The sequence below is a fragment of the Hordeum vulgare genome, chromosome 5H (genome assembly GCF_904849725.1).
Source record: "Hordeum vulgare subsp. vulgare chromosome 5H, MorexV3_pseudomolecules_assembly, whole genome shotgun sequence".
Taxonomy (NCBI): Eukaryota; Viridiplantae; Streptophyta; class Magnoliopsida; order Poales; family Poaceae; genus Hordeum; species Hordeum vulgare.
In genome coordinates, this window is record NC_058522.1 from 489815151 (window position 1) to 489831562 (window position 16412).

Genomic DNA, 16412 nt, shown 5'->3' on the forward strand with positions numbered 1-16412 from the left:
CTTAGTAAATCTGCTAATGTACTTCACATAGAAATTTGCAGTTCTGAACTTAGTTTTTAATATTTATTGAAACTTCTAATTTGAAAAAACTGCAATTACAAATAACTATGTATATAAAAGATTAACATGAACAATGTAGACAATTGGTTTGGATCCTAACTAATGGATCATCTCAGCCTCAGGGTTCAAATGTGGGTATTTCTGCATCAGAACCATGAGTTGCCTGATATAGAAGCCTGGGCAGTATGCTCCTGTAGGGATCCTCCTCTCTCTTCTCCTTCACATACTTGATGCAGCTCTCCACTTCAGATTTGACATGCAAATAGAGGTGCTGGGCCTTCTCTTTGTCTCTTAGCTCCTTCTCCCTCCCTATGCAAACAAGAAGCAAACCTAATCAGACATCAGGTCACAGCAATTTGTCTGCATGCATTCTGACTTGTTTTTCAATTATCAGAAAAGAATGTGTTTGACTTGCCATGAGAAAATCTAGAAAAATCTTTTCAGACTACTATTTGCTAGTGCAACTGGTTACCTTTTGTTTCAATAGGCTCCCCAAAGACGAAGTAAATCCTTCCTGGCATTTTTGGCGTCAGGACTACAGGATGTATATCTTGATTCTTTATCTCTCCCGTAGAATCAGTCCTTTGAAACAGCAAGGTAAATCAAGATCATTGATTTCTTTTGGGCAAAGTATTTGGGAGACTTAAAAAAAAAACTTTGCTTCTAAAATAAAATCAAAATATACCTTAGCTTTAGCCCATCTTCATTTAGCTTCTTGTCAAGGATGTCGTAAAATGGGAGCTTCATAAGATCATTGTAGTCTAACAATACCTGAGATAAAAAAACATTGTTTCTGTAGATTAGATAAATCAAAGGGATAGCAGAGTAAGATCACATATTTTTAAAGTGGCACTTACATCACATATATCATCTTCTCCAACCACTCCAAATGGTATTATTGTTGCTCCAAATCTTGATGCCATCCGCACAAATTCAGATTGTTCAGGCCAGAATAGCTTGTATTCCTCTCCCTGTAAACAACTGTGTCACCTTACAGAAAAAATCGATGTTTTTACTGTCTACAAAAATACATTATGCTCTCTATACCAAATTCTCACCTTCCTATGAAGAGCTTCACGCGCGCCTCCCGGATACAGCAAAATGAATTGCTTCTCTGAAAGGAGCTTGTAAAAATTTACCGCTGTAACAGGAACCGCACCCATAATCCGGTAGAAGTCGAAGTTCCACGAATCCGGCATGAGTTGCTCAAAACTCTCGTTGAACATGAATGGATGTGCTAGGCCACGGATGTGGATTCCAGTGGTCCTCAGCACTCCTGTGACCAGGGGTCCAAGCTCAAGCCCCATGATCATGTGGTACCCAACAAGCACGACAGGGCCCTCCCTTGGCAGCCCTGCCAGCCCCCTCACTATCTTCCCAGCAGGCAGTGTCGATAGCATCACCGGGTCAGTGGCAAAATTCAGGAGCCTGAACTTTCGGGAAATTCAGCAGTAGTTTTGCAGTCATGTCACAACCGATCAAGCTTGAGCCTTAGAGGAATGGTACCTGTCACGGTCGATCGCATTTTCGAGCTCATCATCGGTCACCGGTAGATAGTCTAAAACATAGTCTGTCTGCCTGGAGCGGCGATAGTATCCGGCTCCTTTAATGGTTGTTGCTAGATCAAATCCATCTTCCTGCCAGGTTTTTGTGCAGTTATAGGTTAGAATTTTGTAATGCTTGGATACTGTAGTTTTTCTTTTCTTGAGAGAGCTTGAATGCCATGGTTGATGCAAATGGTGATTTGGACCATGGCAGAAATGGGATTCAAGTGCATGCCAAGGATATGACTGCATACACATAGCTGAAATAATAGGCTGTTTCTGTATTACCAACAAGATTTTGTGGCCATTATCTCTGGAGTGACGGATCCTGCATTTCTTTAGTGTGCTATGTAGCCTTTCAGCCTCTTCACGGCTTGGCAGAAGTTCATCATTTCCACTGACAAAAAAGATTACCAACTTCAGACATTGTCTACAGTCTAAACGAGTTGAAAGGAAAATGATTGCAGTGAGGCAGAGAGTTGATGAAAAGCATTTGGACATCGCTCTTCTTAACATTTGCAAGGGAACATTCTTCTCAGATCTACTTTTTTTTAAACATTTCCGGTTCAGGTTGTTTTGATAGATGAGGAGGCAATTGTCAGCTATTACTTTATGAATGTGACTACTGCAGGTCATACATACCTAGCGACCACCAGAGTCTGGGCTTTGACTGCATGTAAGCGAGAATTGACAAACAACGAGGCTGTCCTCAACATATTCATCTTCCAAACAATGGATTCCTTTGGCAAAATATCAGCCAGATACTGCAGAAAGAAGCACACAAAAGCATCTGATTGCGGCAGGCACACAAAGAATTACGGAGAAGCAATTTCCTTAACATTTTGCAGCCCACCATGAGAGAAGGCAACAAACCACCGGCGACCTCCGAGAATGCCTGACCAGCTCCATCGAATCTCGACGACATCTTCATGAAGCTGCCTGGAAGAATTGAGCTGTGATCAGTATGTGCACATCAAGCCTGCTGTCCATCTAACAGCAAGTCAGAAATTTTCGTCATGGAGATGGCGCTAAACCTGTGAGAAAATTTAGGACTTGTGGAGTGCTCAAACCGAAGGGATTAGGGACCAAATCCAGGAGTGCTGAGAGGGACTGCACCTGTGACCTGTGGAAAGATGTCCCTGTAAACGGATGCCAAGATGCAGATTGGTAAAAAGAAGTTACTGTCACCGGAAGAAAGAACAGAGCAATGCATAAACACCCTCTGTGTGTGTGTGTGTAATGGAAGCAAGACCTGGGTTGACTAGGACCAGCACCAAATCGATATCTCGGTTCCGCGCCGCCACAGCAAGAGCAATGCACGCTCCGACGGATTCTCCAACAAGATAGATTGGCCTGTCGGGTGCCCTCGAGCTCTCTGTTTTCACAGTCCTCTCTACGTGCTCGACAAGCCCTGCATTCATCGGTGAAGTTTCAGAACTTTTTTTTTTTGTCAATCAGGGGGGCCTCAAAGTATGTATACATGCAAACTGGAATTCCAAGATGAGCATTTGAAGGATCAAGCATGAATTTTGTTCAGTCCAATTTTGAAAGTCGACGCACCTTGGAAGGTGGTACGGTCTTGGACGGGTATATGCAAGCACCACATGTCGAACATCCTGCAGAGCAGAAACAGTCACTAGCTGCAGTGGTGAAAATGCAGAGAGACGCAATATTGGATCCCTCGTGATTGGTCTTACTTTGCTAATCTCTGGTGGTGCCGGATGAGCCCTAATCCAACTCCATCGATTCCTGCAAGACAACAATTACTGAAGACCTAACCACAAAGTGACTCGATGAATGAGAAAATGTTTGGAAGCCCCAATCATCCAACCATATGCGGCTAAGTTTCGTGTTTTGACCCTTTTGCGTTAGATTAGCCGGATCTGAACCCCTTTTGAAAAGAATTCGTCGGCTCTTCCTATCAAAATATAAGACTTTCTGCCGTACACATACACATACACAACTGAACCTAGGAATTGGACAATTTTGTATTGTACAGGTCGCTGTCCACCTGATCCTGCTGCCCACCAACTGCACAAGAAAGCTCAGTTTTGCCATGCTAATAATTACAGTGAGGAATTGAGCAGCATGTGGTCCGTGCACTCACGCATGTGTGTGGGATTTTTGAGCGCACTTTTTAAATTGATGCTTATGGTTTTGGCAGGATCTGGAAGTGAGCAATCAGGTCAAGAAGATTTGCCTGCCATGTGATGAGATGAGCCCATGTGTGACACTGCAACCCAACCTACTTAATCTTGGATATCCATCCATTTTTTAGAATAGCAGTACTGATCTTCGATCAACATGCCTCTTATTTTAGCGCCCTTGCGCTGTTCTTGATGTGCTTAAATAATACCCCTCTATCCCAAAATAAGTGACGCAAATTTAATATTAAATTAATACAAATTTTATACTAAAGTAGGGACTGCTTATTTTGGGAGGGAGGGAGTACTGTATTGTGAAGGCTTCGAAATTTCTCCAACTTCAGGCTACTGAATGATGCAGAGCAAGATTACTTACGCAATAGTAGTATTCTGATCCACTTTTTTCAATTAAAAGACAATATATCCAAGTAAAGTTTCCATGAACCCGGAAGCATGACAGTGCTCAAACGGTTCATTTTGACCGTGTGCGGTAGAAAATTTGGACTCGCGGAGCCGCTTGCATGATAATACAGGAGCTATTTCTTTACAGTGGGAGTAAATTTTCAAGGCGATCGGTAGAAGAAATGCGCCTACTACGCTGTAAGAAAGAACGGGAGAAATGCGCGGGCGTATACATACCGGGCAAGTAGAGCAGCGTCGGCGCGCCGGGGACGCGCTCGCCGCCGCACTCGAGCGGCGCGAACCACCTGGGCGGCCCGCCGTCCGGCCGCCGCGCCATCTCCCGCGCCGCCTCCACGTACTCCCTCACCCCTGGCCTCCTCCCGGCCTTCACCGTCGCGTCCATCGACGACGATGGCGCCCCGCTCCTGGAGGCGGACGCGGCCCACCGCGGCAGCGGCGCCGCCCTCCTGCGCGGCGCATGGCAGGATAGGAGACGCAGGCGCGGCGGAGCGAAGGCCGACGGCGTGGCCGCCGCGGCGGCGGCTGCCATGCGCGCGCGCGCCGTGCTCTTGATGGCTGCCTCGCTGGTGCGCGCCTGCTGCTGATGGCGGCTTGTTGGCTTCACTCCTGTAAACGAACGTGTGTTTAATTTATACAGGCACACGTGTTGCGGTGCAAAGGCTTTATGGTCCCGGTGAGATGATCAAATTTCCAGATATTTCTTGTATGACAGTTTCTGGCAAGTTCCACAAAAATTAGATGATTTTTTTAGGGCAAAATATTATATGGGTTCTGTTTTTTTTTCTTTTTAAATAATAAGGGAAATGATTCCCTTTCACCGGAATGTCCGTCATCTCTAAGTACGTTGGATGACTTTTAATCAACGGTGCGGAGCTAATTCTCTTTCGTGCTCATATTCTATAACTGGTTCATTATTTTAGAAAAAGATTATGTAACTAACCCCTTGTTGCAAAACAAACATGGCTAGATTTCGCTGTGGCTGATGCCAGGGCGAATAAATTTTTTTTCTGCAACACGACCCATGCTATAATTTTTTACCCAATATGACCTATATTGCAAAATAATAATTCCGCAATACAATCTATGTTGTAACAAATCACAACATAAACGATTTTGCAACAGAACCTTTATTGCACAATGAAGAAAGACGTATAGCTAATCAATTGTATCAAATTCGAAGGCGAGGCGATGGATCTTTTGAAAAGTGTGAGGAACTTGGATCTCGCATACTAGATAACATGAATTGGGGAAATTATATTGAAGAATTCAAATTACAGGCACTAGTTTGTCCCTCTCCCCCTCTCTCTCTCCTCTATCCACTCACACGGGTCGACAGAGTCACCAGTCCATCGCTACCTGGTCTAGAGAACGATCAATGGTACAAGTAGATTTACACCCGCACTAGCGGACCCAGTGTGGGCTTGCAAGCCACTGGGGTAAGTTCCTGGGCCTTGTAGACTTGGGCCTTTTCGCCAACACTACAGTCTTTAGGACTTGGTCGTGAGTTGCACTTGCCGCCTTGCTCCCTTCTCCTTTAGTGACCGCCTGAGTTGTCAGTGGGTCGCTGACATCCCCCCTTGTTTAGTAGCGGCTTGCCCCCAAGCCGCAACCCGAGGAAACTGTTGTTGCAAGGACTCTAGATCTTCCCAAGTAGCTTCAGGAGGACTAGAACCACTCCATAAGATTAGCCCTTGCGCTACAGTCTTCTGACCAGCTTGGCGAACGCGAGTTTGCAGAACTGCCACTGGAACTTGCATCTGGTAGGTTTCAGACGCTAGCTTGGATTGAACTGCAGTCGTCGGGGGAACAACTTTCTGGAATTGCGACACATGAAAAACTGGATGAATCTTGCTTGTGGGAGGCAACTGCAGCTTGTAGGCCACTTCACCGATTTTGTCGATAATCTGGTAAAGCCCAAAATACTTGAAGGAAAGCTTGTGGTTAGCTCTGCCTGCTATAGTAGATTGCACATAGGGTTGTACCTCCAAGAATACCATCTCGCCCACTTCAAAACTTCTCTCAATTCTGTGTTTATCAACCTGTTTTTTCATTCTTTGTGAGCACGATGCAAATGTTGAGTTACTAAATCCTGAACAATTTGCCTTTCTTGCAGCCAATGCTGAATATCAGGAGCAGCAATAGTGTCACTAGCAGATATGCTAAAATACCTAGGAGGATGGCCATACAAGATCTCAAAGGTTTTTTTTGCCAATAGCAGAATGCCAATTAGTATTGTACCAAACTCACACATGGACAACCACTTGCTCCACTTATGAGGGTGTGCACTGATAAAACTCCTGAGATAGCATTCCACTTGTTGCTTGACTCTTTCGGGTTTGACCATCAGTGGCAGGATGATATGCAGAACTCATGTTGCACTGTGTGCCAGTTCTCTTAATTAGGGTCTGCCAGAAGGCACTAGTGAAGATAGGATCCCTGTGAGATACAATGTATTCTGGCATACCATGCAACTTGTAAACAATGTCCAAGAAGATCTCAACAACTTTGGTAGTAGTGAAAGGATGCTTAAGAGGCATGAAATGCCCATACTTGGTAAATTTATCAATGACAACTAGGATACGATCATAGTGTCATGAAACAGGAAGTCCAGTAATGAAATCCATGGTGACATATTCCCATGCTTTCTTTGGAACTGATAGAGGTGATAGTAGACCAGGGTAATTCACTCTCTCTGGTTTAGCCCACTGACAGGTGAAACAAGATTGCACTCTGTCCTTAATGATTTTCTTCATTCCAACCCACCTGAATAGAGAATGAATTTTGTGAGATGTGACACAAAACCCTTAATTACCTCCCACTGGACTGTCATGGAAAGCAACAAAGGTTTTGTTATCGAGTTCAACTTTAGCACCAATCCAAATGGCCCCTTTGTATCTGATTATCCCATGCAACAGCTGGTAACCATGCTTGGAAGAAGGATCACAATTAGTTGCTAAAGCAAGGCAGTGACTGCTTTGTCACTCTCATAGTTGTCCAGGATCTCTGTCATCCAAACAGACTGAGCACTGAAAATAGACATCAACTGAAACTCAACTGGTCTCCTTGATAAGGCATCAGTTGCAGAATTTTCAACTCCCTTTTTATAGACTATTTGATAATCAAGCCCCATAATCTTAGTGAGGGCTTTCTGAAAGGATCGATATGGTTGACTAGAGGGGGGGGGGTGAATAGGCAACTACCACTTTTTAACAATTCTCAACAAGTTAGGGTTAGTAACATAAAAGTTCTCTAGAATGACAACTCGGTGATCAACCTATATGATGCTACCAACTATAATCGCTAAGGCAAGTAAGAAATAGTCTACAACAATAACATACACAAGAGATAACCACAAGTGGAACCGATGAAGACGAGGATGTGTTACGGAAGTTCCTTCCCTTTGACAGGAAGTACATCTCCGTTGGAGCGGTGTGGAGGCACAATGCTCCCCAATAAGCCACTAGGGCCACGTATTCTCCTCACGCCCTCACACAATGCAAGGTGCCGTGATTCCACTATAGGTGCCACTACAATAAATGTGATAATCTGTGACGCACATTCTGTGATGATTTAGTGAAAAAACGTTAGGGAATCATCTTAATTTCACAAACTGAGACGTTCTTTCATTGAATCGTCATGGAATGAGCACCAAAAATTATCACTTTTGTTGTAGTGTGCTCTTGAAGGCGGCGACCGAACCTTTACAACCAAGGTTGGGGCTAACTTCACACAAAGCTTGGAGGCTCCCAACAAGACCACAGAGCTTCACCATAATGGAATGTGGCTCCGAGGTGACCTCAACCATCTAGGGTGCTCAAACACCAAAGAGTAACAAGATCCGCAAGGGATTAGTGGGGGGAATCAAATTTCTCTTGGTGGAAGTGTAGATCTAGGCCTTCTCCACCAATCCCTAGAAAATCAACAAGTTTGATTGGCTAGGGAGAGACATCGGGCACTTATGAGCTTAGGGAGCAATAATGGAGTCTTGGAGGGTCAAAGGTAGGGTTCTTGAAGTGGAAGAACCCTTTATATAGTGAGGGAACAATTCCAACCGTTACCCTCACTTTCAGCACGAGCAGGGCGGTACTACCGCCAGCTCCAGTGGTACTAGTGCTAGGACTGAGCGGTACTACCGCTGGGCCCATGGTAGCGCAAAGGCTACTACCGGGCCTACCACCGCCGAGAAAGTCTTCGCAAAAAGTCCGACGCAGTACAGCCGCAAGGATGGCGGTACTACAGTCTTGGAGCGGTACTACCGCTGTCCAGGGACGGTACTACCACTAGGACCGAGCGGTACTACCGCTCACCTCCAGCGGTACTACCGCCAGAGACCTTTTTGCAAGATCGAGAGAAAGATCAGAGAGGGAACAAGCTCCATAGTTGCAAGGGAAAAGAGATGGAGATAAAATGTGTGCGTGCAAGATTTATTCCACCCAAACCTTTCCGACACGGATCCCCTCTTAATAGTACGGCGTTCCTACGACTCAAAACCACCAAAGAAAATCGTAGAAGACATCGTGCTTCTATTCCACGGAGGGGTGCTGAATCGTCTTGTGCCTTTGTCATGTATTATCTGAAATGTTCAATGCACACGATTAGTCCACTGAGGTACTGCATCAATCACCAAAATCACTTAGGCATAAATATGCCCTAACACTTTCTGCTGCCAAACAGTATGTAACTTCTAACTCTACAAATGTACCAGTCTCTTTTGATAAGTTCTGATGATAAAATGCTACATTTGCACGTAGGGTCTCCATTGTTCCAGTGCTACCAATATAGCCATGTGCTCTTTTTCATAGACTGACAAAACAATGTTCTTGGGTCCAAGGGCCTTACCGACATAGGCTAAGGGGTGGCCTTCTTGCATGAGGACTGCACCAATTTCTTTATCACAAGCATCAGTTTCAATCACAAAAGGTTTGTCAAATTGAGGAAGAGCTAGCACAGGGGCTTCTACTAAGGCTTTCTTCAAGATAGAAAAGGCTTCCTCAGTTACTGGAGTACAGATGAATGGCACACCCTTCTTCAACAATCCAGTAAGAAGTTTGCTGATAATACCATAATGCTTGATGAACTTCCTGTAGTAACCACTTAGACCCAGAAATCCTCTCACTTCCTTGACATTGGTAGGAGTAGGCCACCGATGTTGATCATCGGCAAATCCTCTCACTTCCTCTTCTTTGCAGCGATGTTGATCATCAGCCCGACCACCGCGCGTCAGATTTCTCCTCCCGCCTAGCAGCGTTGCTCTTGACGTTGGCAACACATTGCTCGATCGAAGCCTGCAACCGCTGGGCAGCGGGCGCCGTGTCTCTCGTCGCCCTGACCTTTTTGGTGCCATATGGGCGCCCTTCTGTCGCAACCGGGGCAGGCGCGTCTGGGTTATAGGTCTCCTTGGTCTTGTCGAGAGCGAGCCGAACCTCCCTTCACTTCTCACACGAGTCGATCCTGGAGAACACGTGAAGGAACCTGAACTCTTGGTCCTCGTTGTCGGTGCGGTACATGGCAAACATCCGAAGCATCTGCACAAGACGGCGGATGAAACATGTCCGCAAAGAACACGACGACGTGACAAACTAGGGCCGACGAACTATGGGCATACCTGACCCTTGACGTTGGCGCCGCTTTCCGGGCGAGCTACAACCTCTTCCACGATGCCATGCCACTTGTTGCAGGCCGTATGGATCGTCAACCAGTGGTTTGCCATCACCTTCTCGCTGCAGTCCATGTGGATGTTGGCGAAGTTGGGGTCGACCAGCTTGTGTTCGTCGAACGCCGTTTTGATTCTCCCCCAGTAAGTGTCGCTGTTCTGATTCGTGCTAGTGATCGGGTCGATGCTGACAATCTTACACACTTCGGCAAGGCACTCATCTTCCTTGGGCGTCCACTTGACGCAGGGTTAGTCCGGCTTGGCTTTCGCCGCCCGCTTTCTCTTCCTCCCCTTGTTCTGCGGCACTGGTTCTGGTTCCACCTCCACCGCTTCGTCCTCCCCCTCCCCCTCCTCGGCATCGTCGAGCTCGTCGTCGATGTCGCCAGTGGTGTCCAAAGTTTCATCTTGCACCGAACTTCGGGTGCGACGCGGCGGCGACGGAGCCACTCGTGATGATCTCGTCCATGTCGGCGGCGTTGGTGTAGTTAAACTGGAGCGCTGAAGTGGGCGCGAACGGAAGGACGCCACATTGCATAGACGGCGCACGTGAGGCTGCTGACAAGTACACCGGCGGCGAGCAGATGTTATGTGTGTTGAGGTCGGCGCTAAATGCGGGCGAGGGAGTATGCAGATCGTGGCCGAAACCGGTGGGGAAGTGATACGTCCATTTTGCATCATGCTTTCATGTTGATATTTATCGCTTCTTGGGCTGTTATTACACTTCATGGTACAATACTTATGCCTTTTCTCTCTTATTTTGCAAGGTTTACATGAAGAGGGAGAATGCCGACAGCTGGAATTCTGGCCTGAAAAAGGAGAAAGTTTGAGATACCTATTCTGCGCAACTCCAAAAGCCGTGAAAATCAACAAGAATTTATTTTGGATTTTATAAAAAAATACTAGACCGAAGAAGTACTAGAGGGGCGCCAGCAGGAGGCCACAAGCCTGCTAGGCGCGGCCTCCCCCTGGCCGCGCCTAGGGGGCTTGTGGGCTCCCAGCTGGCCCTCTGGCTCCCCTATTTTGCTACTAGAAGGGTTTCGTTCCAGAAAAAATAAATCAAGAAGAGGCTTTCGGGAGGAATCGTCGCCACCACGAGGCGGAACTTGAGTAGAACCAATCTAGAGCTCCGGCAGGACGATCCTGACGGGGAAACTTCCCTCCCGGAGGGGGAAATCGTTTCCATCGTCATCACCAACACTCCTCTCATTGGAGGGGACTCATCACCATCAACATCTTCATCAGCACCATCTCATCTCCAAACCCTAGTTCATCTCTTGTAACCAATCTCCGTCTCGCGACTCCGATTGGTACTTGTAAGGTTGCTAGTAGTGTTAATTACTCTTCGTAGTTGATGCTAGTTGGATTACTTGGTGGAAGATTATATGTTCAGATCTTTGATGCTACTCATTACCTCTCTAGTCATGAATATGATTATGCTTTGTGAGTAGTTACTTTTGTTCCTGAGGACATGGGATAAGTCTTGCTATAAGTAGTCATGTGAATTTGGTATTCGTTCGATAATTTGATGCGTTGTATGTTGTTTCTCCTCTAGTGGTGTTATGTGAACATCGACTACATAACACTTCACCATTATTTGGGCCTAGAGGAAGGCATTGGGAAGTAGTAAGTAGATGATGGATTGATAGAGTGACACAAGCATAAACCCTAGTTTATGCGTTGCTTCATAAGGGGCTGATTTGGATCCACTAGTTTAATGTTATGGTTAGACTTTGTCTTAATTCTTCTTTCGTAGTTGCGGATGCTTGCGAGAGGGGTTAACCATAAGTGGGATGCTTGTCCAAGTAAGGGCAGTACCCAAGCGCCGGTCCACCCATATATCAAACTATCAAAGTAACGAACGCGAATCATATGAACATGATGAAACTAGCTTGACAGAAATTCCCATGTGTCCTCGGGAGCGTTTTACCTCCTATAAGAGTTTGTCCAGGCTTGTCCCTTGCTACAAAAGGGATTGGGACACTTTGCTACACCGTTGTTACTTTTGTTACTTGCTACTTGCTACGAATCATCTCACCACACAACTACTTGTTATCGATAATTTCAGTGCTTACAGAGATTACCTTGCTGAAAACCACTTGTCAGATCCTTCTGCTCCTCGTTGGGTTCGACACTCTTACTTATCGAAAGGACTACGATAGATCCCCTATACTTGTGGGTCATCAAGACTCTTTTTTGGCGCCGTTGCCGGAGAGTGAAGCGCCTTTGGTAAGGAAACATTTATATAGTGTGCTGAAATTTATTGTCACTTGTTGCTATGAAAACTAATCCTTTGAGGGGCTTGTTCGGGGTATCTTCACCTCGAACGGAAGCACAAGGAGTTGCTCCTCAACCTGCTGCACCTACTGAAAATATTTGCTATGAATTTCCTTTGGGTATGCTTGAGAAACTGCTGGCTAATCCTTTTAGAGGAGATGGAACATCACATCGAGACTTGCATCTAATCTATGTAGATGAAGTTTGTGGTTTATTTAAGCTTGCAGGTTTGCCCGAGGATGAGGTCAATAAGAAGGTCTTTCCCTTATCTTTGAGGGATAAGACGTTGACATGGTATAGGCTATGTGATGATACTGGATCATGGAACTACAATCGGTTGAAATTGGAATTTCATCAAAAGTTTCATCCTATGCATCTAGTACATCGTGATCGGAATTATATTTATAATTTTTGGCCTCGTGACAGAGAAAGCATCACTCAAGCTTGGGGGAGGCTTAAATCAATGTTATATTCATGCCCCAACCATGAGCTCTCGAGAGAAATTATCATTCAGAACTTCTATGCTCGGCTTTCTCATGATGATCGCACCATGCTTGACACTTCTTGTACCGGTTCTTTTATGAAGAGAGATATTGACTTCAAATGGAATTTATTGGAAAGAATTAAATGCAACTCTAAAGATTGGGAGCTTGATGAAGGTAAGGAGTCAGGTATGAATTTCAAGTTTGATTGCATTAAATCCTTTGTCGAAACAAATACTTTTTGTGATTTTAGCGCTAAGTATGGACTTGACTCTGAGATAGTAGCTTCATTGTGTGAATCATTTGCTGCTCATATTGACCTCCGCAAAGAGAAGTGGTTTAAATATCATCCTCCCTTAGAAGTCAATGTACTTAAACCCAATCCAGTTGAAGAGAAAGTCATTGCCTATAATGATCCTATTGTTCCTAGTGTTTACATTAAGAAACCACCCTTTCCTGTTAGAATAAAGGATCATTCTAAAGCTTCAACTGTGATACATAGGGGCTACATTAGAACACCTACACCCCCTGAGCAAATTAGAGTTGAACCTAGCATTGCTATTATCAAAGATCTCCTGTCCGAAAATGTTGATGGCCATGATATTCACTTCTGTGAAGATGCTGCTAGAATTGCTAAACCACATGCTAGAGACAAACATAGGCCTGTTGTTGGCACGCCTGTTGTTTCTGTTAAGATAGGAGATCATTGTTATCATGGTTTATGTGACGTGGGTGCTAGTGTTAGTGCAATACCTCAATCCTTATATGATGAAATTAAAGACGAGATTGCACCTGTCAAGATAGAACCCATTGATGTCACTATCGAGCTTGCCAATAGAGATACTATCTGCCCTGTGAGAATTGTTAGAGATGTGGAAGTCTTGTGTGGTAAAACGAAGTATCCTATTGATTTCCTCATTCTTGCTACCACACAAGATAGCTTTTGTCCCATCATATTTGGCAGGCCTTTTCTCAATACCGTTAATGCTCATATTGACCGTGAGAAGCAAATTGTCACTGTTGGCTTTGAAGGTGTCTCACATGAGTTCAATTTCTCCAAGTTTGGTAGACAACCTCATGAAAAGGAGTTTCCTAGTAAGGATGAAACTATTGCCCTAGCTTCTATTGCCGTGCCTCCTACTGATCCTTTAGAGCAATACTTGCTTGAGCATGAAAATGATATGCATATGGATGAAAGGGATGAGATAGATAGAGTTGTCTTAGAACAATATCCTATCCTTAAGAATAATTTGCCTGTTGAACTGCTTGGGGATCCACCCCCACCAAAGGGTGATCCTGTGTTCGAGCTTAAACAGTTGCCAGATACTCTTAAGTATGCTTATCTTGATGAAAAAGAGATATATCATGTTATTATTAGTGCTAGCCTCTCGGAGCATGAAGAAAAGAAGTTATTAAAAACTCCGAGGAAGCACCGTGCTGCTATTGGATGTACTCTTGATGATCTTAAGGGCATTAGTCCCACTCTATGCCAGCACAAGATTAAAACTGATCCTGATTCCAAACCAGTTGCTGATCATCAACGGAGATTAAATCCTAAGATGAAAGAGGTAGTAAGAAAAGAAATACTAAAGCTCCTAGAAGCAGGTATTATCTATCTTGTTGCTCACAGTGATTGGGTGAGTCGGGTGCATTGTGTCCCTAAGAAGGGAGGTATTACCGTTGCCCCTAATGATAAGGATGAATTGATCCCACAGAGGATTATTACTGGCTATAGGATGGTGATCGATTTTAGGAAATTGAATAAAGCCACTAGGAAAGATCATTACCCTTTGCCTTTTATCGACCAAATGCTAGAAAGACTGTCTAAACACACACACTTCTGCTTTCTAGACGGTTATTCTGGTTTCTCCCAAATACCAGTTGCACAAGCTGATCAGGAGAAAACCACTTTCACTTGCCCTTTCGGTACCTTTGCTTACAGACGTATGCCTTTTGGCTTATGTAATGCACCTGCTACCTTTCAAAGATGCATGATGGCTATATTCTCTGACTTTTGTGAAAAGATTGTTGAGGTTTTCATGGATGACTTCTCCGTCTACGGGTCTTCTTTTGATGATTGCCTCAACAACCTTGATCGAGTCTTGCAGAGATGTAAAGACACCAATCTTGTCTTGAATTGGGAGAAGTGCCACTTTATGGTTAATGAAGGCATCGTATTAGGACATAAAATTTCTGAAAGAGGTATTGAAGTCGATAAGGCTAAGGTTGATGCAATCGAGAAAATGCCATGCCCCACAGATATCAAAGGTATAAGAAGTTTCCTTGGTCATGCTGGTTTCTATAGAAGGTTCATTAAAGACTTCTCTAAGATTTCTAGGCCTCTTACCAATCTCTTGCAAAAGGATATTCCTTTTGTCTTTGACGATGATTGTGAGGAAGCCTTCGAAATACTTAAGAAGGCCTTGATAACTGCACCTATTGTTCAATCACCTGATTGGAACTTACCTTTTGAAATCATGTGCGATGCCAGTGATTATGCTGTTGGTGCTGTTCTAGGACAAAGAGTTGACAAGAAGTTGAATGTTATTCACTACGCTAGTAAAACTCTAGACAGAGCCCAAAGAAATTATGCTACTACGAAAAAGGAATTTTTAGCACTCGTGTTTGCATGTGAAAAGTTCAGGTCTTACATTCTTGATTCCAAAGTCACTATTCACACTAATCACGCTGCTATTAAATACCTTATGGAAAAGAAAGACGCTAAACCTAGACTTATCAGATGGGTTCTCTTGCTACAAGAATTTGATTTGCACGTTGTCAACAGGAAGGGTGCTGATAACCCAGTAGCAGATAACTTGTCTAGGCTGGAGAATGTTCTTGATGACCCACAACATATTGATGATAGCTTTCCTGATGAGCAATTGAATGTCATCAATACATCACGTAGTGCACCATGATATGCTGATTATGCAAACTATATCGTTGCCAAATATATACTACCTAGTTTCACTTACCAGCAAAAGAAGAAATTCTTCTTTGATTTGAGACATTACTTTTGGGATGATCCTCACCTTTATAAGGAAGGAGTAGATGGTGTTATTAGACGTTGTGTACCTGAACATGAACAGGGACATATCCTACAGAAGTGTCACTCCGAGGTTTACGGAGGACACCATGCGGGAGATAGAACTGCACACAAGGTATTGCAATCAGGTTTCTATTGGCCCACTCTCTTCAAGGATGCCCGTAAGTTTGTCTTGTCTTGCGATGAATGTCAAAGAATAATTAATGTCGGTAAACGTCAGGAAATGCCTATGAACTATTCACTTGTCATTGAACCATTTGATGTTTGGGGCTTTGATTATATGGGACCTTTTCCAAAATCCAACGAGTATACTCATATCCAAGTTGCTGTTGATTACGTTACAAGTGGGTAGAAGCTATCCCAATCAGTAGTGTTGATCACAACACTTCTATCAGGATGCTTAAAGAAGTTATTTTCCCTAGATTTGGAGTCCCTAGATATCTAATGACCGACAGCGGTTCACATTTCATTCATGGTGCTTTCCGTAAAACGCTTGCTAAGTACGATGTCAACCATAGAATTGCTTCTCCCTACCACCCTCAGTCCAGTGTTCAAGTAGAGCTAAGCAATAGAGAGATTAAACTAATTCTGCAAAAGACTGTCAATAGGTCTAGAAAGAATTTGTCTAAGAAGCTCGATGATGTAGTGTGGGCTTATAGAACTGCCTATAAGAATCCCATGGGCATGTCTCCGTACAAAATGGTTTACGGTAAAGCATGTCATTTACCTCTTGAGCTAGAGCATAAGGCTTATTGGGCAATCAAAGAGCTCAACTTTGATTTCAAA

At 44.3% G+C, this 16412-nt stretch overlaps 1 protein-coding gene across 2 annotated transcripts in view; it reads right to left on the bottom strand.

Moving 5' to 3' along the window:
* Nucleotide 1: 1 nt before the first annotated feature.
* The window catches only part of LOC123399821 (acyltransferase-like protein At3g26840, chloroplastic), a 34167-nt gene continuing 17756 nt past the window's right edge, over nt 2-16412 (bottom strand). Inside the window, exons 1-14 of one of the 2 annotated variants that reach the window (XM_045094200.1) lie at nt 4388-4768; nt 3302-3353; nt 3165-3220; nt 2857-3015; nt 2639-2743; nt 2458-2543; nt 2247-2368; nt 1893-2001; nt 1567-1697; nt 1119-1488; nt 918-1031; nt 746-831; nt 533-642; nt 2-369 (exon numbers count right to left, since the gene is read on the bottom strand). In XM_045094200.1, the coding sequence (XP_044950135.1) occupies nt 179-369; nt 533-642; nt 746-831; nt 918-1031; nt 1119-1488; nt 1567-1697; nt 1893-2001; nt 2247-2368; nt 2458-2543; nt 2639-2743; nt 2857-3015; nt 3165-3220; nt 3302-3353; nt 4388-4700 (2004 nt within the window). In that variant the 5' untranslated portion in view covers nt 4701-4768 and the 3' untranslated portion in view covers nt 2-178. Of the gene's footprint in view, nt 370-532; nt 643-745; nt 832-917; nt 1032-1118; nt 1489-1566; nt 1698-1892; nt 2002-2246; nt 2369-2457; nt 2544-2638; nt 2744-2856; nt 3016-3164; nt 3221-3301; nt 3354-4387; nt 4769-16412 lie in introns of those variants that run through there. The other variant, XM_045094199.1, reaches the window with a different exon arrangement.